General features: G+C 31.4%; 2 protein-coding genes across 2 annotated transcripts; one reads left to right on the plus strand and one right to left on the minus strand.

The window, feature by feature from the left end:
- Positions 1-2,242: 2,242 nt before the first annotated feature.
- LOC115704455 (pentatricopeptide repeat-containing protein At5g55740, chloroplastic-like) lies at positions 2,243-4,515 on the minus strand. The gene is made up of 2 exons (XM_061108272.1): positions 4,075-4,515; positions 2,243-3,958 (listed from the first exon to the last, which is right to left on the minus strand). Exons 1-2 carry the CDS (start codon positions 4,285-4,287, stop codon positions 3,539-3,541), a joined length of 633 nt encoding a protein of 210 aa, XP_060964255.1. The 5' UTR covers positions 4,288-4,515; the 3' UTR covers positions 2,243-3,538.
- A 12,257-nt stretch (positions 4,516-16,772) lies between these two features.
- Positions 16,773-17,939, plus strand: LOC133034115 (uncharacterized). The gene has a single exon (XM_061109137.1). It carries the CDS (start codon positions 16,773-16,775, stop codon positions 17,937-17,939), a length of 1,167 nt encoding a protein of 388 aa, XP_060965120.1.
- The last annotated feature ends 4,628 nt before the right edge of the window (positions 17,940-22,567 follow it).

The following is a 22,567-nucleotide window of genomic DNA, read 5'->3' on the forward strand; positions in this document are numbered from 1 at the left end:
TCTTAAGGAAATTTGATGAAATTGGTTAGTGGTCCATTGAATATATAAAATGACTATTTAGTAAATCTTGTTGTGTCTCAATCCAAATTAAGTAAACAGACTTAAAGAGAGGTTTGACTCCTTAGTTGCAGCACTCAGTTTAGGCCTTGCATTAAATTTGCTCAACCTTAAGTAGTTCGTGGTATTACTTCTATATATATATATATATATATATATATAGCCATAGTGTAATTGGTAACTTTTTTTTAAATTTCCATTTATACTATATACCTAAATTCACCTAAAATTTGTCCCTATGCAGTCCTTGTAGTTGTCCACACACACGCATTTCCAGTTTAAAATTATACTTCTTAAACTATATGCGTTTCTTTGATAACTTTTGGGACGTATATTACTTGTAAGAATATACTTGATTGTGCATAAAGATTTAAAAGTATTGTACTAAAATGTATAAGCGTAGCGTAAATTGTGTAAATTTGTTATATCTTTTATACAAAAAATTTACAACTAAGCCATCTTTAAAGAGAAAAGCAAGAAAAAAGTGATCAACTGACATATAAAGGTAGCTCAAATAACACCCTTCAAAGAAAAAAGAAAAGGAGTGGGCATATTATATGGAGTACACAATTACCAGAATTTAAAAGTGGGCCTAGCCAAAGGCCCATAAGTAGAGTCCATCTCGTGTTTTAAAAGTGTTACTAACAATAGCAATGGCTCATTAATTCAGCCAAAAAAAGCATGGCTCATTACTGTTTCTATCCTCTCTAGTCTCTTTTAATAATTGAGTTTTTGTTATTCTTTAAATCATTTCCACCTTAGAGGTTGTGGTGGGATTGCCAAAGGTTTCTCAAAATATTCTAACATATGGGTTAACTGATTGGATCTAAATGAGTGTACCTGAAGTAATGTTAGATCAACCACCACGAAGAAAAAGGCAGCCACTGAAACCAAATGAGAATTGAGAAGTGAGATCATTATTTATCTCTGACTAATCTTAGTTTAGTTTAGGGATTAGAAGAGACTAATTTTAGCTACTTTTTCTTGCCTTCTAAGTTCATCTTTGACATATTTCTACATATGACAAATAATGATGTCTAAGTTTTTATTTTGAGTCTTCCAAAGGGGAGAATGCTTACAATTAAAACAAGAAAAGAAAAGGAAAAATAGGTACGAGTTTAATACTAGTTAGTAAAGTCTAGTATAGTGTAGTGCTGTTAGTTGATCAATTAGACGACTAAACAACCCTTTTAGTTTACCTCTTTGTTCTTATTCATTATTGAATATGCTGAAATTAATGCCAACCACTCGGATGAACTCTGAAACATCTATATTTCTAAAAAAAGATATAATCATTTCTGTCTTTCTTATGCACTTGGAGGAAAGTGTGTATGTCACTTATTTAGTTGGTCACCAAGCTTTTCTCACATGCGTGTTCACCTTTTATAATAGAGTACCCACCCTGTAAAGGAAAACAAAACATGTGGTTAGGAAGTTAAAGATTTCTTATTAATTTGCTGTTGTAGAGATATAAAATTGGAAGCTCTAGTTTTCTATTTCTTCCAATGTACATTATATAGCACATTGCTTGAATAGCAAGAACATGAAGTTTTACACTATGCTGGTGATCCTGCTCTAACTATTTCCGTATCCCATGATATAAAAAATGTACTTCTAAATTTATAATCATAATGAGATGGGAAACTTATATATGTTCTACCAAACTTTTATAGAGAAAAGATAATCTCTGATAAGCAAATAATTGGTTCAATTCAACCATATCTAAAAGCGTAAGCCTGTAGCTTTGATAGTGAGGTGTGAACTAAAGAAAGATTTGGAAGTTGGAAGCATAACTGAAGATGATTCAGTGAATTAAATGCTAGCTTTAGTAATCTCTTCTTGCTGGTATTATAGAGAACTATGTTTTCACAAAGTTATATTCTTCTCGAACCCCTCTTCAATGCCTAAAGAGAATTAATGTTACTGCTCGTTACTTAGATAGAACTCTAGCTAAAAACATCAAAGATAAACACCCAACTAGGGGATCAGTTTATTTCTTTTCTCTATTGACAAAAATGTAACAACAATCCAGATCTGTATAGAAATTGGAGTGGCTGTGGGAAAAGTAGAAAAATATGCATAAAATGTGTAATGAAAAAATGTAATAAGAAGTGAGTAAACAAGACTACGAATAAGGAGAAAAAAATGCATATGCAGGCAGATGATAAAATAAGAACAGTGGTTCAAAAAGAAAAGTAACAACAGGTGCTTCATATTTATAACGATCCCATTTGTACAAAATTGCTTCTTTGTTTTAAGCACTAAAACAATAAGTTGATGTTCTATTTAAACTGGAAGTAAGTTTAAAATTACAGTTATTTATCAATTTGTTCTTCATGCGACTTTCTGATACACATTAGGTTCTAAAAATCATAGTATTGTTCTTCAAGCTGTACAAGCAAAGAATGCATTGGCATATCCACATTCTGTTTAGCAAGAATTTACATGGAATCCTTAAGTGAAGTTGCAAGTGTTTTGAATTACAACTTCATATCTTTTAAATCATCTCTTTTTAAGTCCCAAGTCATAATTCATGACTTGCCCCCCCCTTTGTTCAACTTTAATTACATCTACCACTATCTAGGCAATTGATGGCATGGTTTCTAATGGTCATGTTTGGCCATTGACATGGTACATGTGCTGTTTGTCTGAATTACACCAGTCCTAGATATTATGTCATCAGCAACACTTGGCAGAAGATACTGACCTAAATAAACTTTCCGATGGGCAGAGCACTGTTCCAAGTTGACCATCGATGTAAACAAGCCACTTAGTGTGACTAGAATTCTTTGGAGAAGCTTGTTTACAATCAATGTAGGAAAATTACGTACACAAAACTTCTGATCCAAATAAAGCCAATGTCAAATTGATTTCCACAATTTTGAAGTGTGATTGATCTCCTGCAACAAAGACATGGGATTCTTCTCTAATTTAAATCCAACTACAGCCAGGAACATTCATCAGGCCCTTTGTTTTCATCAAATGCCTCACATTTTTTAGCTTATCCCACTGTCCAACAGCTGCATATGCATTTGAAAGTGCCACACAGTTTCCTGAATTATCTGGTCCAACTCTAATAGCTTTACAGACAAACATTTTGTTAACTCAGTTTTGTTGTGTTCTCTACAGGCAGCTAGTTGTGATCTAAAAATATGTGCATTTGGCTCAAAAGGCATACAGTTGATAAGCCCTTCCTTGCCAAGTTTCAAATTATTCTGCAGAAGCAGACATTAAAGATGCAAGCGTCACAGAGAGCTTTGTCAATCTTTCCAATTACTTTCACATAGCCCGATATGATCAAATTCCAATTGACCGCATATTTCTCAGCCATCTTACTGAAAACCAACCCAGCATCCTCTATCAGACTAACCTTAGAGCTGCCCAAATTGAAGGCTTCAACAATTGCCATCGCATGCCCTTGCTTGCCCTCGTCTGGAGCAGCTATATTAGCTGAAGCAGAAAGATAGCTAGATATAGTAACTTAAGTGGGTTCAACGCTTTCCATCATTAAATTACAAAACAACTTAATCGTTTTCTCATTCTCCCCATTTAGCACATACCCAACCATCAATGAATTCCAAGTTACTACATTCTTCTCAGGAATTCCGTCGAAAACCATCCGTGCATCCTCCATAGCTCCACATTTACCATACATATCCCCAAGACTACTACTAACAAACACACAAATGCCATTACCATAACCCATCTTTATAGCATATCCATGAATCCCTTTCCCCATCCCAATCCACTGAAAAGCTCCACATGCCTTCAATGCATTGGGAACAACAAAATTATCCGGAAAATGCCCAGAATCTAGCAATTCAAGAAGACCCAGCAAAGCTTCATCACAGAAACCCATCCTACAATTCATTCCAATAATGGCAGCCCAAGAAAAAACGTTCTTTGAGCTCACCATTTGGAACATACGACTTGCAACACTATAAGCATCGAATTTAGAGTAAAAAAAATCAAAAGCTTAATTAGTTTCGATATACTGTTTCCCAGCCAAAAACTCACCGTTTCTGATGATCCGATCCGATCGTGGATTTGCTGACCAGTGGAAAGATCTAGAGCGTAGACGCAGCCCTGAAGAAGCTCTCCATAAATTTCAGGCTGGACTTGAAGATTATCGAGCTTCATTTTAGTGAACAAGTCCATAGCTTCTTGAATTTCTGTTTGCAGATTGAAGAGATTTGGTGGCAGTGAGATTTGTAAGAAAACTGAAAGCATTTTTTTTTAAAGAAATTCGGGGAAAGGGTTTGGGTGGGTTTGTTAGATTGGAAGAGTTTGGAGATTGGGAGGAAGAGGAAGAGAAGCCATGCATGAAGAATTAGATGATGATGATGACATGGGCATGGCCACTGAAACACATACATCCACAGAGAAGAAGATAATTGGTGTACTACTGCTAGTCAAACTCTAGTGCAACTTCAGAGAGAAGGGCATTTGAGTAATAAGGTATTATTTTTTTAAAAAAATTATATTTTTAGGTTTTAAGAATTTTTTATTATATTTTTACGATTTTTTATAAAAATAACAGAAAAATAATATTTAAAGAACATCCAAACAATAAAAAGAAACATATAAATAACAAAAAAATCAACAATAATTAACAAAAATACAACAGACCTTATTTTTAGTAAATAATATTAAAAAAATCACAAAAATATTAAAATTCTTTGAAACTTTTTGTAACTTTTGTATTGTTTTTGTTTATTCGTTAAATAATCCCTTGAGTAATTCCTTACTTCTTTCTTTTCTTTACAAATGCTGGGCCTTTTTTTTATTTGATTGACTTATTTAATGGCCCATATTTAGGGATCTTGAATCCTGGGCTCCTAACAATCATGGCCCATATTGTTGGGATTTTCGGACAAGATTGAGAGTTTGAGTGGAATTTGACTCTCTATCGAAATAATACAAAAAATGATTGTCTGCAAATTTATCCTAAATTTTAAAATTAAGTTAATAAATGTTTATTTTTTTAAAAAGAAAATAATAAAATAGTTAAACATACTAAATCAGTTAATAAAAATTATAAAAATATGTTTATTATATATTTTTTTAAAATATAATAAGTAAATTAAACTATATAATATTTTCAAGTTTTAAAAGGCAGATCAATTACTCTTCATTAGAGCTATATCTCACTCTATATCTTAGTCATGTGTCTGTATTTTAGTTTATATAGATGATATACTCATCACGGGGAATGATGATAATCTTGTTGAGCAACTAATTCAGGAGTTGAGCTCTACTTTTTTTCTTAAAGATCTTAGTTTAGTTGGTTACTTTTTGGGGAATTCAGGTTAGGGCTGTACATCGGTCGGTTTTGACGGTTTATCCTATATATTTTCTAACCTAATTTAAAGTTCAGGTTGCTAAAATTTAAGTGCAACCCGCCCAATGTAAAAAAAAAAAAATTTATAAACCAACCAACGGTTTGGGCAGTTTGGTCGGGTTAACCCGCCCAAGCCGGCCAAACTTTTTTTTCTTTAAAGTCAAAATCAATAAAAATTAAAAAGATAAATTAAAAAAATCATATTCCACCAAAGTACAACACTATATATATGACTTTAAAATTAATAATTAAGTATATAACTTTATATAATTATATATTTAACCATTTATGTTATATATAATAAAAACTAAAAAGTTAAAAAAAAAAAATAAAAGGTGCAAAATCGGGTTGGTCGGTTTAATTGGGCGGGTTGGACTTATTTTCAACCCGCCCAATTAACAGATTGGGCGGTTTGTAATTTTTTCGGGTTATTTCGGTTTGTAAATTTTATCGGTTTTTTCGGTTCGGTTTGGGCGGGTTATTCGGTTTGGGCGGTTTACAATTTTTTTTGTACAGCCCTAATTCAGGTTACCAGAACTGTAGATGGTATTTTACTTACACAAACCAAATATTTTCAAGATCTGCTAACAAAGGGTGTTATAAATAATGTAAACACCCAAAACACTCTCATGAATAGTGGTCTCAAACTTTCTACTTATGGTAGTCAGTCTGTCAAAGATGCCACTTTGTATAGGTCTATTGTTGGTGGTCTGCAATATGCTACCATAACTAAACCTAAACTTACTTTTTGTGTTAATAAAGTGTATCAATTTATGCAAAACCCTTTGCATACACACCAGACTGTAGTAAAACGGATCTTGAGATACATTGCAGGCACCTTAAATCATGGTCTTCTACTTCGACTAGTTTCAAACTTTTCCCTTGATGTGTTTTGCGATGTAGATTGAGCATCTAATCTAGATGGTAGGTGTTCAATCTTTGACTATGGCATTTATTTTGGTAGAAATCTTGTTGCTTGAAAATCACATAAGCAGGTCACTATTAGCAGATCATCGTCTGAAGCAGAATTTTGTAGTCTTGCAAATGTTGTTGCTAAAGTAACATGGGTTCAATCTCTCCTTCATGAGTTTCACATTCCTCAAGTAGTAGTTCCTTTTGTTTGGTGTGACAACCAAAGCACTGTTCTTCTTGCTGAAAATCCTATACTTTATGCTCGCATAAAGCATATCGAGATTGATTTATATTTTGTCTGAAATAAAGTTCTACAACAACACATTAATGTCAAACATATCCCTGCTACTGCTCAGATTGCTATCTAACAAAATGGATCTCGAGCACCAGATTTTAAGATATTAAAGATAAATTGTGTCATTTCCAAAATCACACTCAATTTAAAGATGGTTGTTAAGGATGTTGGTTAGTTATATAGTTAGCTAATAGTTTAAGTAACTACACAATTAGTTGAGTGTTTTAGTCGAGCTAGTTTGGAAGTTGTTATTCTCTTGTTCCATCTATATAATAACTTTTCTTATAATCTTCTCACTCAATCAATACAATACACTCAATTTCTTTCTCGCTCACACTTTCTTATCTCTCTTTCCAATAAACATTTTTATATAGAGAGAGAATTACAAAGATATTAATAGTATATAAGGAAGAAAAAAAAAAAAGCTAGGTCTTATTCGGACTGTGTACAATAACATCCAAGTTATTAGAAGTAAAAATTTAATATTGGTAATTATAAATATCGAAAAGAGTTTTATTCGAAAAAATAAAAGAATAGCAATAAATGTATATTATGTTTAAATATAAAAGAGGTAAAGTAGTGCTATACTAATTAATAAGTAAATCGATATAATCATGCATATATATATATAGTAATTATTACTGTAAAAAATATAAAAGCACATACAAGTTGGTAGTACTTAACAATTAATTTTCACTCAAGCCAGTCTCTTATTATTTATTATTTGAATTAATTTTCTCCATTCTCTTATCTTCTTCATCTACTAGCTAATACTTAAATACTCAACTCTGCTTTCAGCAAAAACAGTATACGAACGAACAGCTTTAATAAAGTTATAGAGTAGAATATATATATCTCTGTCTTAGAATGAAAATCGTATATATGGAATGGAAGCAATTATAAAAATGCGAATATTATACTAAAGCAAAACATCACAACTACTACTTAAGAGATCGAAGTGACCATCACCAATCTTTTTAATCAATATTTTTAGCTCAGAAAGAATCAATCCAGCTGGTGGATCCATCATCATGAAGCTGGACATGTATATCCTGCAACTTTCATCAGATAATAATCTTTTTATTTTTCTTCTTAATTATATATAATTATATTAATATGAATGGCAGCATATCGATCATAGAGTACATTTGTTAGGCCTAAAAATCCCCATATCTAGACTTTGCATGCGCCGAGACGCATCAACATAAAGATCTCATCACTCATCAGAATTTATTAAAATTATATATATACCTATATGCACATATTTATGTTTGAGTAAAATGATTTGAAGGAAAGGTTGTTTCTAATGAAGCTAGCTCATTTTGTGGCAATAATAGCTAGGTCAACCACAAAAAAAATTTACACATTTCTTTTTTTTTTTAATTTCCAATTCGTGTCTTCATTGACACTCTAAAATGTGCTTTTCTCTCTTTTTTTTTTTCTCAGCAACTTTCTCAAAAATTAACCTTTTTTTGTGAGAGGCCGACCAAAGTGATTCTAATTCCATTCTCTCCACTCTTTCCTGCTAATTCAGATGCCATCTGCACTACTATATTAATTCTTATCTATGGTCAAACTCTCTTTATGCATTTGCCAAGAGTAAAGGGTATAATCGTCATTTTTCTACACCGATTCTCATATACATTACATATATATCAACCAAAATATTCAAAATAATACAAAACAATATTCTTGAAAGGGGTATCTGATTTTTTTACAAATTATAATTATACTCAAGAAAATTCGGTTTTATTATTTCTTGGCATCAATAATGTTTCATTTATTACAAAATCAAATATATGTATATATATTCTTGTAGTACTATATATGCACATTATTTTAACTTTTCCTTAGCTACAGGCTTCTATAATATAGCTAGAATATCGTAGCATATCATTTCATGTTAACCTCTCGTGCATATATAAAATATATGTCAGTAGTCAACTAACATTATTATTCGATATATATATATATATATCGTATGATATATATTATTAATGCATATGATTTTCTTTCACTTGTTCTGTTATGTACTTCTTCTTGGCCATGTTGAATTCTTTCTTTTGGATTATATTCCTCTTATATATCGTTCAAAAGGAGAGATCAACTATACTTAGAAAAAGCTTAGCATGATAGAGAACTTTATGTATTAAGATAAGCATGAAGAATATTTATATATATAAGATGAGCAATCATCTACAAATAATCAAGTTCTCTTGGATGCCAAAGAAAACGAATCTATCCTAAGTGAATTAGGGAATTTAGTAGAACAATCCATTTTCTCTCTACAAAAAGTTGTATTTTATATTTTTTTCCAGTTCATGTGATTCTCTCATTGACAAACCTTACAGCCCGTAAATGTACCCATCATTGGCTTTCCGCAAAGCATGAGAATATGTCATATAATGCAACATATATAAAAAAGCTAATTAATTTCACTTCTCTTTCTTAATCACAAAGAATAAATATTACTTAATATATCTCTACACCAATTAAAAATAAGTTGAAGGGATAACTTTGCATTAACCATGCATTTTTCTTTTTTGATATATTCGGTAAGCATAATCATCAAAGCAAACGATATACAAAGAAGATGAGAATCTTTCTTTTACAACCCTCGTTTAAAATGTTAAAGTACTTCTTGTTAGATGCACACATATAATGAATATATGTATAGTTGTAACATATATATATATATATATAAATTAAGTAGGAACTTTTCAACAATATATATCTTATATAGTGATGAGACCACCAGAGTATATATATGTGAAGTATATTTATACATATATATGTATCCTAGTTGAGAATGGATCCATGAAAAAGTACTTGATATTTATTTTCAAAAAATCACTATTTAGGCCAACTTAGATCTAGCTATCTTTCATTAATAGCAATAAGAAAAGACCAAAATAATAGCCTGAAAATTAATGTCTGTTTGGATAGATATATATACCATGAACTTAATTATATATATGTACTATGAACTCTGTGGTTAGGTTCCCTTTAAATGAATTATTATTTATTGTAGTAAGGACGTAATAGAATAAGGTTCTTGTCACTAGCCCCAAAGAGGGTATCTTATCAGCAATATTGGAGTATAGCATTTTCTTATTAAAGAGGCTATATATAGTACGGACGTGACCGCATGGTTTAATTGTGCCTTTAGCATACCACTATATCTATATATACCATATTTCATAAAAAAAAATACATATACATATACATAGGGCCGACCCTGAAAATATATGAGCTCAAGACGAATTAAATTTTAGGGCCCTCAAAAATACATAAAAAAAATATATATTTCATAAAAAAATACATATACATATACTGATATACATATGTGGGAGCTAATACAATAAGTATTGTAATTTTTACCTATTGATAGGTATAATGATTTATAACCATTAATTTAATTAAGTGATTTAAATTAACTCTTGGAAACTACAATAATTAATATTTTTATTTATAATTAATTTTAAATATAAATTTAGATCCAACTAACAATACTCCAAAACTAACTCTAAATATATAATTTTTATTACTTATTTACCTTATAACTTTTTATAATTTTAATTAATTATTTTTTTAATTTTGAATTTATATATTAATTTTATTTTCTACTCAACCATAATTATAGTTAAAAGAGTACAAAATAATATTTAAGTTATTTAATTTTAAAATAATCAATACAATCAACAATATAATTATACTAATAATCATAGTATAAGTGGTAAAATTCTGTTACATCAACAATTATTATAAGTTGAATATATATATATATGTTCATATAGAAACTAGGTCTCACTGTCAAACATTAACCAAGAAAGAGCTATAACATCGTTTTATAACTTTTCTTTGGAATTATCGTTTAATTCCCTTTGAACCCTTTTTCCAAAAAAGACGAAAAAAATTGGAGGAAAAAAAAAAGTATGCATGGCCATAGCATGGGAAAAGGTAAGAGTGAAATTTCTGTCAGAATGGAAAGCAGCAAACAGTGGTCCTTAAACTGAGCTTTTCACAATAAAGTACTAGCCTTGTTGTAAAAAAAATAAAAAAAAATTGTATTAATAATAAAAAAAAAGGGTATGAGATAGGCTGTTTCTGGGTCTGGGGTCACTTTTGGTTTTGGCCCATCTAAAATCCTATTGGAAACTTCAATTAATGCTATTAGAACCCACAAAAAGCATTAGTAAGATTTGGGTGTGTGTGAAATAGTTAAATGTGATGTGATTTTCTTTTCAAAAAATTATTCTTAAACATAGGCGAGGATGGTAAAGTTGCATTGATTGTATTTTTCTTTCTTCCTTTTTTCTTTTTTTGGGGTATTAATTTCAAAAGTGGCACTGAAAATGGTTATGTAGAAACTTTGATTTTTAAGGGTAGAAAAAGAAACTCTGACTCTCCAGATAAGAAGGGAAAAAAAAAGTTATTTTGGAAACATAAAGTACTGTAATGGGTCCAAAACAGTGAACTACTTTCACTTCCATATGAAATATAGAATTTTGTAATTACCTTTTCTGATGAGAAATTAAAACAACAAATTATCCAAAATTTTAACTGATCTTCAGTTAAAAATATATATATCAATGACTAGTGGCGCAGGGTATGGTTGATTGCACCAACGGCTCATTTTAGCATAATGCATAGAGCAGGTAATTTTAGTTTTTCAAGGCACACAAGACAAAGAGAAACAGGTGCCTCGGTTTCGGTTTTGAGCAGAGAGAAAAGAGAAAATGGGAGAAATTAGGGGGGAATATTCGGGTGTATTTGGACCAGACAAAAAGGATATTCAGAGGGGCGATAGAGAAGAATATTACGACACGTGTCACGAGGAGAATCTGTTTTCCTTTCTTTCGAAAATCACCAAAGAAGAAAGAGAGAGAGAGAGAGAGAGAGAGAGAGAGAATCTTGAGAGGAAAGGGAAAAGGGAAGGGTTGGAGTATTGTACTAGAAGACTGATTTTAGAAAGTGACCAACCATCATTATTATTACTATCATAGCCACACCACTCCTTTCTTTTTCTTCCTCTTCTTTCTCTTTCTTTCTTTCTTTCTAGGGGAATTCGATGCACTACTATTCTCTCTCTCTCTCTCTCTCTCCTATACTTTGGATTTTATATATAAATAAAGAAAGATTTTTATCTTCTTTCTTACTTTCATTTTTATCTAATTTCTTCTTCTTGAATATAGCTAGGTTTCATTCTCTTCTACAAAGACACGTTAATTTAGGAATTTATCACGAAGACTACTGCTAAGTAATATACTAATATATATATATATCAATCGTTATCAAGTTATTTGATCTTTATTAATTTTTTTTTCATCAACAATTTAATTAGTTTACATATTCATCTCAACAATAATTTTAGATAGTTATTTTTATTTCATTAAGAAACTACCAGAAATTGTCTTATGCAAAATAACAAATTAGTTTATATAGATTTTTAGCACAAAGTATATAAATTAAAATATTTGTTAATAAGAAATTAACATACAAAAATCAAACAACCAATTCATATATATAAATATATTATATGCATATATATATTGAATGGATAACCAAACAAACTCATACTTAAGAGTAGTTAAAATATCATATATAGGCTCACTGATACATTAAAGAAAAGTGATGCATGATAAGAAAATATGGTCTTCTCAGTCTGAGATAAATCAGTCAAAACTAGAGAAAGATAAAGAAAGAGTACAAATGGCTGTGTGCATGATGACATATCAATGGAGAATAAAAGTGGGACGACTTTTATTATAATTAAGGCTACCAATTCATATTTATATATATATATAGCTTATAAAGGATGCAGGCAACCATACATGAAATTTTTTGGTCGGTGGGTTTGTTAAGCTCTACAAAATATTACCAATTTTTTAAAAAATGAAACTCACATATAATCTTTCATTGTAATAATTATATATTTTTTTTCCTTCCTCTAATGATCTTTCTGTTCAACTAGTTATTTATACCCAATATAAAACAATATTTATTTTTTCCCATAAATCTATATATTAATTGAAAACATTGTTAGCGCGCCATAGAGAGAATAGGTCAAAATACTAGATTAAAGGAAGCAAAGATTAAATTTTAATTATAACTGCCAGGGCACTCCACTAGATGAATTACCCAAAGTCAAGTATAGGACATGAAACTCATGACTAAATATTATTTGAAAGGATTAAAAGAAGGCGAAGACGAAGGTGAAGGAAGCTCTAACAGATCCCAAGAATAAGGAGAAGAAAAAGTAGTCGAACGAGTCGAATCGATTTCTCGTCCGACAAAGAAAGGATCTCTGCACTTCGTCATGGGACGAGGGGCAACTCAATATAAGAAAAACATCGTTTTTTATTTTATTTATGATGAGTAGTATACTTTTACCAAGTATTAAAAATAAAAGGATAAAAAGAAAGGAAATGAAATGAAAATTAATTTAATAGTTTTATGAGATAATTCATATATATACACTTGTAAACGGATCACGTAGAAAAAAAAAATGAAAAATTGAAAATAAAACAACCAATTACGTATAAAATTACCTAGTTTTGATTCATATTATGTTTAATGATTTTGGAAAAAAAAAAATTGAATTTACTTTAAGCTAATTTGAAGGTGACCCTCACTATTGTTATAATTATTATAATGGTATTTCTCAATATATCTTTATGATCAAACTACAACTTTAAATTATAAAAAATAAGAAATAAATTCAAACAATTGTTCAAAAAGAAAAACATAAAACTGCAGTTTTTGTAACAAACCCCACTAATAGTCTCTATTTGCGGTGACATGACAACACAGTGATTAAATTGTGCGTAACTTCCAATAGTATTTCCTCGCTAGTAGTTAACTCTCAAAATTTAATTTTTAACGATAAAATTTTTTAAATTTAAGTTCTGTAATATTTAATTAACATTTTCTATCTATTTTTGGTAGTTAAATTATAAGTTGGCTGGTTGTTTCATGTGTATAGCGTATTGTCCACAAGGACACAAGAACATAGTATACACATAATACAATATTATTGGTCCACATAAATAAATATTTAAAAAAATAAAAATAAAACTAAACTCATTTAAAAAATATATTAAAAAAATTAATTATTTCTATTTTTTTCCCTTGTTACCCTCTTTTTCTTTTGCCTTCTCACTCTCTTTTCTATTTTTCTCTCTCAATGGGATCTATTGCCCAGAGCCAACCAAAAATTCGGTGACCGATTATTGAAACAAACCACAAAATCGAAATCCTCGGCCCCTATAACCTAGATTTGCCTCTCTCTCTCTCCCTCATTTTTCACTTTCATTTTTTTTTCTATTTTTGATGGAGCTGCACTCATGAAAGTTGTCGATTATGACCTATGCATGATTATGCCCTTGAACTTTTTAATCAGTTTTAAATGGTCCCTGAGTTATTCATAACATTGTAAATTGATCATTCTGTTAAATTTTATTATACATGAACAACCAACTTATCAATTAATTTCAAAAGTGAATGGCATAGAACTAAGTGCTAACAGAACTTGAAATTAAGAGATTTTACCATCAAAAAATAAATTTAAAGAATTAATTTCTAACGAAGCAACACTATTGAAGATTATGCCGCAATTTACCGTAAACAATAACAGCTATACTATAGCACATACTAGAATACTAGAGAGGACACATATACTAGCTAGTATAGGGCCGGACCAACTTTACATGTTTATATGTAAACTCTCACTACAAGAAATTAGGTTAATACCGGCGGTATTATTCCCGGCGGAATAGACCCGCCGGTAATAGTCTGGGTATTACCGGCGGATTTAGTAATCCGCCGGTAATAGTTATTAAATAAAAACCATTTTCCAAAAATATATATTAATTAATTATAAATCAATTATTACCGGCGGATAGGACTTATTACCGGCGGAATCCCGCCTCAAAAAATGAGGGCGGGAATTTTACCGCCCATTTAATTGAAAATATTATTGCCGGCGGATTAATACCGGCGGGTCCCGCCGGTATTAATTTGAGATTCTGACCGTTTAGATTTATACCGGCGGAACCCAATTAATACCGGCGGGTCCCGCCGGTATTAAAAGTCTATATAAACCCCTCCCCATTTCAGAAAACCATTTTCCCCATTTTTCATTTCCACCTCCCCCATTCACCTCTTCCCCTTCCTTCAAACACAGTCCGCCCCATATTTTCCACCTTCTCCGTTCAACTTTTTTCCGGCACCGCCCGTGCGTCAGCCGTCCACCACCACTGCAGTGGCCGTAAATCAGTGCACGGTAATGTATTTGTTGTTGTTCTTTATCATTTTTATATATTGTTTTTTTAATTCTTAATATGTAATTTTTTTTTTCATCTTCAAAGTTTTGAGATTAATAATCGGTGGGGAGGACATTTCTGAGTAAAACGCCAGGATTGATCGGAGTTATAAATATTTGGAGGTTAGTTCTTATTATATTTATGTATATATCTCATAATTTTTTTTTTTCTGTAAAAATATGATATATGTGTTATATTTGAAAATTTTACATATACTCTTATATATTATATATTTGTAGAGATTTAGGATTTATAGTTTACTGTCATTTTAATTTTTGTTTTGTGTATATTGTATAATGTGTTTTATATATTTTGTATTTATACTGTGTATTGTATATTGTATAATGTGTATTGTATAATGTGTATATTGTTAGTTTATACACTGTGTGTACAATATATGCAGGGTATATAATGTGTATACAATATATACAGTACCGTATATACACTGTATATAATGTATATACACAGTATATATACTGTATATACAATGTATATATACTGTATATACACTGTATATACTGTATATTTAATATAATGTTATATAATGTTATATATATATTATGTAATATTAAATGTAATTTATAGAGTTTAGTGTTTAATTTTTTCAAAAAATTTTATATTATTAATATTTTAGAACAATAAACAACTTGTAAATATATATAAAATTGATATACAATTAATTATTTTTAAAAAAATGTATTAAAAAAGTTAGGATAAATTTGTATTATTAGAAAAGATACTTACAAGTAAAATATTTATTAACATTTATGATTTAAATATAAATAAATATAATTCATTTTTATGAATATAAAACATAAAAAAAAATAAACTTTGTTACATAAATTATTAAATAAATAAGATTTGATAGTTTTTTTTAATTAAGTTAAAATTTGTTTTTATGAAATAAATTTTTAATAATTAAATAATTAAATTTTAACATTTAAATATGTGAAAAATAAATATTAAAAATAATAATGTATTTTTTTGAAATAAAAAATTTAATAAATGAAAATTTTAGTGTAATATTTTCTTTAAAAATAAATACAAAAGGGAAAAAAATATTTTGATGTAAAGAACAAAAAATATATTTTACGATTTTTACTATAATTTTATTTTAAAAAAATAGTGTCGTAAAATATTTTTAAATAATATTCCTTTAAAAGTTAACAATATAAATTGTAATTAATAATGAATTTTAATATTATAATAATATATAAATAATTATGGAAGTTATAATAAAATAATAATGTAATTTTTCTTAATAAAAAGTCATAAGATATCATAAAATAGCATAAAATATCATAAAACTTTTTTACATAAATTATTAAATAAGATTTGGTAGTTTTTTTTAATAATAAAAATTTAAGTTCCAAAAATTTTTAATGAAATAAATTCTTAATAATTAAATATATAAAAGTAATTAGATAATTAAATTTTAACATTTAAATATGAGAAAAATAAATATTAATAATAATAATGTATTTTTTTAAAATTAAAAAAATTTTAATAAATGAAAATTTTAGTGTAATATTTACTTTAAAAATAAATATAAAAGGAAAAAATTATATTTTTTACGATTTTAATTATAATTTTATTGAAAAAAAAAAGTGTCAATATAGGAAAATATTTTAAAATAATAATCCTTTAAAAATTAACAATATAAAAGATAATTAATAATGAACTGTAGTTATTATAATAATATATAAATAATTGTGTAAGTTAATATAAATTAATAATGTAAATTTTTTTAATAAAATATCATAAGATATCATAAAATAGCATAAAATTTGATGATTCAATTTTTCGTTATACTTTTAAATCTTATGTCTTCATAAAATTTTAGATGACAATCGACAAGTCTTGGACCACTTTGCGAAATCGTAGATGTCCACAATATTGGGATGGTCTAAATGCATTTTTAGAGATGGCCTCGAAATGTAAAGATTGTGATGGTAGGATTAGGTGCCCTTGTGTAAGATGTGTGAACAATAGGCTTCAAACTTTACCTGTTGTGAAAGCACACATATTCGATTGGGGTTTTTTTACTGGTTACGAGAAGTGGACATACCACGGGGAAGCAGAATCTAGTGCCACTAATGCAATGAACGACCATGATGCCGCTGATGATGATCCTGAAATTGACGAGATGATTCCAATAGTGGATGACTTCCTTCAGCCGTCATTCGAAATGGATGATAATCCTGATGCAAATCAATGGCGCGACGAATTATTTGAAGAAATTGAGGCCGAGTTGTATCCTGGTTGTGATTGGATATCTTCTCTTAACTTTTTGGCAAAATTATTGCATTTGAAAGTTAGGGGAAAAATTCCTAACAACATATTTGATGAATTACTGAAGTTACTAAAATTTGCTTTTCCAAAGGAAAATAAAATTCCATCAAACTATTATGATGCCAAGAAAAGATTGAAAAAATTAGGATTGGGGTATGAGTCAATTCATGTGTGCAAGCACAATTGCTGTTTATTTTATAATGAACATGCAAATGAAGATTCATGTCCAGTCTGTGGCACTAGTAGATGGATAACTTCAGAAAATTTAGGAGCAAAAAAGGTGCCTCATAAGGTGATGCGTTATTTTCCGTTAATTCCGCGACTGAAAAGACTGTATACTTCAAGGCATACGGCGAAATACATGGTATGGCACCACAGTGGTAAATCAAAAGATGAGGGTGTGATGCGACACCCTGTGGATGGTGCAGCGTGGAAAGACTTTGATGCCAAACATCCTGATTTTGCTAGTGAACCTCGAAATGTTCGTCTCGGTTTAGCTGCCGATGGCTTTAATCCATTTGGCAATATGAGCCAAGCTTACAGTATGTGGCCTGTAGTTTTGGCGAACTATAATCTTCCACCTTGGTTATGTATGAAAGATAATAATTTTATGTTGACCATTCTAATTCCTGGAGATAAATCACCCGGAATGGACATAGACATATTTTTAAGACCCTTGGTGGATGAGTTGAAGGAGTTGTTGTTGCTATATTTTTAAACGCTACGCAAGTATACGCAATCAAGTAGTAAATCTCACACAGGTGAGGTCGATCCCACAGGGAATTGGATTAAGTACCACTAAATTATACTTATGATTCTATTCGGTAAATCAAAAGCAATTATGATTTAAAAACAGTAAAATATGAAAGAAATTCAGAAAACTTAATAACACAGTTTAAAGTTGAGCAGGATGAGATAATAGGGAGGAGAATCCTGTTGTTGTTTACCCAAATTGTTAATGATTAATTACTATCCTATTCTTGGAGTGAATGACAGATTATGAAATAACCTAGCTCCTTTCAGATCTTCTAGATTCTAAATCACATGTTATCTAATTAATTCCTTAATTAAACTAACATGAAATCAGCATTAAGTAATAATCTACTCGTCACATAAGTCATGTAAATACTTTCGTTTCACATAGAACATCGATTATCTTAATTTTAGCATTCTCAATTCTCACTTTTCAGATTTTGAATTGAGATCATAGAACATGCACAAGGTGATCAATCTTAAACATGAAATTAAACACAAACTAAGATAATTTCACACACAAGAATTGAGGAATGGTAATTAAACATTAACTAGGAAAACATTAAACAACAATCATCATCCTCCCTAAATGGGAAATTTAGTTCAGAAATAAATCCATAACCATTCCTATAGCAATATTCAACATAAATAAATTAAAGAGGAATAAAGAAAAGAACTGTTTGAGGATGAATTCTGGATCTTCACTTGAATCTCTATGCTCTTCCTGCCGCTCTCAGCTGTGTTTTAGGGTTCCAAATCGCTCTCCCTGACTTCCAATCGCAGTTTTCTATTTATACTTGAAATTTAGGGTTCGATGGACGAAAATACCCCTGGTCCGTACGGGATCTCGCCGCGGCCAAGCTTCCTCTCGCCGCGGCGAGAATTTGCCAATTTTAGGTGCTTTCTGTTTCTCGTATCTCGCCGCGGCGAGCCTCTTCATCGCCGCGGCCAGATATGCAAAAACTCAAAAATTAAGTTTTTCTTCGGCTCAGCACGTCTTTCAATGAATTTCTGCACCCGAGACCTCTTTTACTCCAAAGAACCTGAAAACATAGAAAACAAGCGTAATTCCGTCCCAACACAGCTAAAAATGCACATAAATTGGATCCAAAACATAGGCTAAAAATAGCCTAACAAACTCCCCCAAACTGACTCTTTACTCGTCCCCGAGTAAACTAAGACTAAACTAAAAAAAAAACTGACAATGATAGCTGAACTTTCCAACAATTAAATTGTTACCACCACCTGCACAACTTCAATCCATCAATAACCAGAATTTCAACTTGCCAACTCTAATAACTAAGTTGAATGTGCAATTTACAAGTAAGTAATTCATACAAACATAAAGCATCGCAATTCCCATCAATATCACAACTGTTCTAACTTTCCAACTTCCCACTAACACATGATCAATAAGTTTGAATGACATACTCCTCTCCACTAATGTTGACAAATTTCTATTCGGAATCAATAGGTCTTTTTCGGTTAAAATCACATGGCTTAGGTACATGGGTAGGTAAGAAGTCATTTAGGCTATACTATACCATAAGCACAATTAACCAAGCAAGCCTAGACATTTATTTTGCTTTCTTTCCATATATCCCAAAAACAGAAATAAGAGATTGCAATTTTTCTTGTGTGTGTACCTCATAATTTCTTAACTTTTTTTTTTTTTTTCAAGAAGACACATTTTTTTTTCTTTTTTTCATAGGCACAACACACAATATTCTTATTATTTTTTTTCAATCTCTCATTTTTACACTTTATATTTTTTCACTTACAGCACTTATTCCCCCCCAAACTTGCTTCAAGGCTCATGGCATAATAAAATATGTTCAGGGTGAAAAGAGTTTAGAATAACAAATTCAGCTCCGTGAAGTGGTGAAAAATTTTTAAAACAGGCTAAAGCTCAACTTTGGGTATACTAAGGATAAAACTTTTTTAGGTAGGCTTGAAAGGCTCAATCGATCCAAAGAAAATTTGCCTAAATCATTTTCCAAACAAAAATCATCAAGGATTTCGCTTCAAGAGAGTATGTCAAACAAATTCTATTCCATGTTCAATCAGTCATTCCACAATCCAAATAGAACACAAGTGATATGTGAGAATAGCAAATGTTTTAAATCTACATGAATCACTTCCTAGCACACATCCAATTTAATTCAAACAGTTGCAAGTCAAGCACACAGTTATGTTTCAATCCATTGCACAAGTGAATAACAACAATTCAATCCATTTTTCAATTTAGCTATCACGCAAAACTAAAAAAAAACTAAAACTAAAACAAATAAACGCGAAAAAAAATAAATTAAATTCCCCCCCCCCCCCCAAACTAAAATGCACATTGTCCCCAATGTGTGAAAATAAACCAGGGTGAGAAAAACTTACCTGAGCCCCTTAAAAGGGGTTTGGCGGCGGTGGCTGGTCATAAGGGTTGAAACGGGGTGGCATGGGAAAATAGTTTGGATCATCCACACCGATGTTCATCCTCGTGACAAGTGTGTTCAATTGAGCCACCTGCTGCTCATCGAAGATACTCCTCTGGGCCATGTAATTTTGCATATGCATGTTTTGCTGAATCAGATAATTCAGCTGATTGTGGGTGTACTGCATGGCAGGGTCAAGAGGCCCGACAAGACGTGGTGGTTCGATGTCCTCACGTCCCTCTTCTTCTCTTGCCGGAGGACCTCCTTGAACTGGCGGTTGACCATGAGGATGAGGAGGTTTGAAGCGAAGAACAGTCGCCAGGTTAATAGGGCGCTGTGGCGGTACCTTTGTATCATATGAGTACTGTGGTACTCCATGTTTCTCACATAGGTCAGTGATTATTCCAGCCAACCCTAGTCCTCCACCGGAAGATCCCTCAACCATGATGTCAAAGGTCGTTCGAACAATATCCCCCACATTCAAATTATACCCTTTCATAATGCCGTAAACCCATTTAAGTCTGTCCATTTGAGCATCAGAAAAATGCTTGTTGGGGAGCATCCTCGCACTAACAAAGTAAAGCCAAGCCTTGGCCACTGGGTTGAGTTCACATCGGTACAATTGGTATGGTTCTCCACTAAGCTCATGGAACCTAAGGCCAGGATACCCTAGAGTCTCAGCCATATCCACATAATTCGTACTTCTCTCATAAAATTGTCGTTTCAATGGTTGTTCTTCATAAGTGAAAGTTTGGAGATCATAAAGGGCATGAATAGCGTCTGTGGTAGCAGGCACTCTAACCCCCCTAACTCTAACTTTGCCCTCTTCTCTTTCAGGCCAGTTGGCTAAAAATTCCAAAGCTAGAGTTTGATTACCACGCTCAGTGACATCTACGAACTTAGTCCACTGCCTCTGTAGGATTTGATCCCTAATAGATGCAAAAGCAGGGGGAATGTTGGCAGTTTGGCTTAGGTTGACAATGTCTATCCCTCTATCTTCAATGAATGCCCTATCTTTCAATTTCAAAAACCGCTCTTGAGCCTCCATGTTGGTAAACCTAACTCTATCTAGATTAGGGCGTCCCCTAGATGGGTTGGATGATGAAGCTCCCTCTTCATTAACCCTTGACCTCTTTGGACCCATAGCACCCAAAATTTTTCTAACTCTCAAGATTTTTCAAAATTTTGACAGCACTTCCCCTTAAAAATTGACTTCCCGGGATTTAAATCCCCTTCAATCTAACCCAATTCTATTCACACAATCAATTTCAACAATGTATATAGCAAAAATCCCAAATATCCACCAAATAATTCAAAACTATCCAACAAATTCACAAATTTTTCAATAAAAATTGGAATGGAAGTCTTAGAATCAATACCTCAATGACAATGTTCCTTTACTCATCCTCCATTGTTGACATCTTGAAGCTTTTGAGAAGAAAAGGATGAATAAGGTATTTGGGTGAGGTTTTAGGGATTTGGGGTTGATTTTGAGTGGGAAATAGTGTTTAATGTGAGAAATAAGGGTTTAGGATGATTGTTGATGAAAGTTTATGGTTAGATTTGATGAAAAAGGAGTTTGAATGGGATTAGATGAAGAAAAAAATGGTGAGGAATGGTGTTTTCGGCGTGGAGAAGTGAGGGTTTGAATGTGGGGTTTGATTTGAAATGTTAGGGATTTGGGGTTTAAAAAGGGGAAACTGACCAATCTCGCCGCGGCGACCTATACCCTCGCCGCGGCGAGAATCCGTGAAAATAAGCCCCATTCTGTAAGTCCACTCTCGCCGCGGCGGCATGTCCCCTCGCCGCGGCGAGAAATCTCGAAAATACGGTCCTTTCTGTAAGACAATTCTGGCCGCGGCCAGACATCCCATGGCCGCGGCCACTGACCAAAATTTTTTTTTTTTTTTTTTTTTCTTTCAATAACGAAACAGAATGAACATCAAGAAAAATAACAGTAAACTTAAAAAGAGTTCAACTAAATCAAAAGAACACTTGGGTTGCCTCCCAATTAGCGCTAACTTTATCGTCGCTCAGCTAGACGTTGATCGAGATCTTTAAAGTGGCGCCAGAATCATGGCGGACTTGGTTTGATCAAATTGACCTCCCAAGTAGAGCTTTAATCGCTGTCCATTCACTTTGAAAGTATTAGGACTTTCACCTTTTA

This window comes from Cannabis sativa, chromosome 1, assembly GCF_029168945.1.
Source record: "Cannabis sativa cultivar Pink pepper isolate KNU-18-1 chromosome 1, ASM2916894v1, whole genome shotgun sequence".
Lineage (NCBI taxonomy): Eukaryota > Viridiplantae > Streptophyta > Magnoliopsida > Rosales > Cannabaceae > Cannabis > Cannabis sativa.

Coding starts and splice junctions, on each gene's coding strand:
- LOC133034115 (XM_061109137.1), top strand. CDS start 16,773: ATGACAATCGACAAGTCTTGGACCACTTTGCGAAATCGTAGATGTCCA.
- LOC115704455 (XM_061108272.1), bottom strand. CDS start 4,287: ATGCTTTCAGTTTTCTTACAAATCTCACTGCCACCAAATCTCTTCAAT. Junction 3,959..4,074: donor GGATCGGATCATCAGAAACG/GTGAGTTTTTGG, acceptor GTGAGCTCAAAG/AACGTTTTTTCTTGGGCTGC.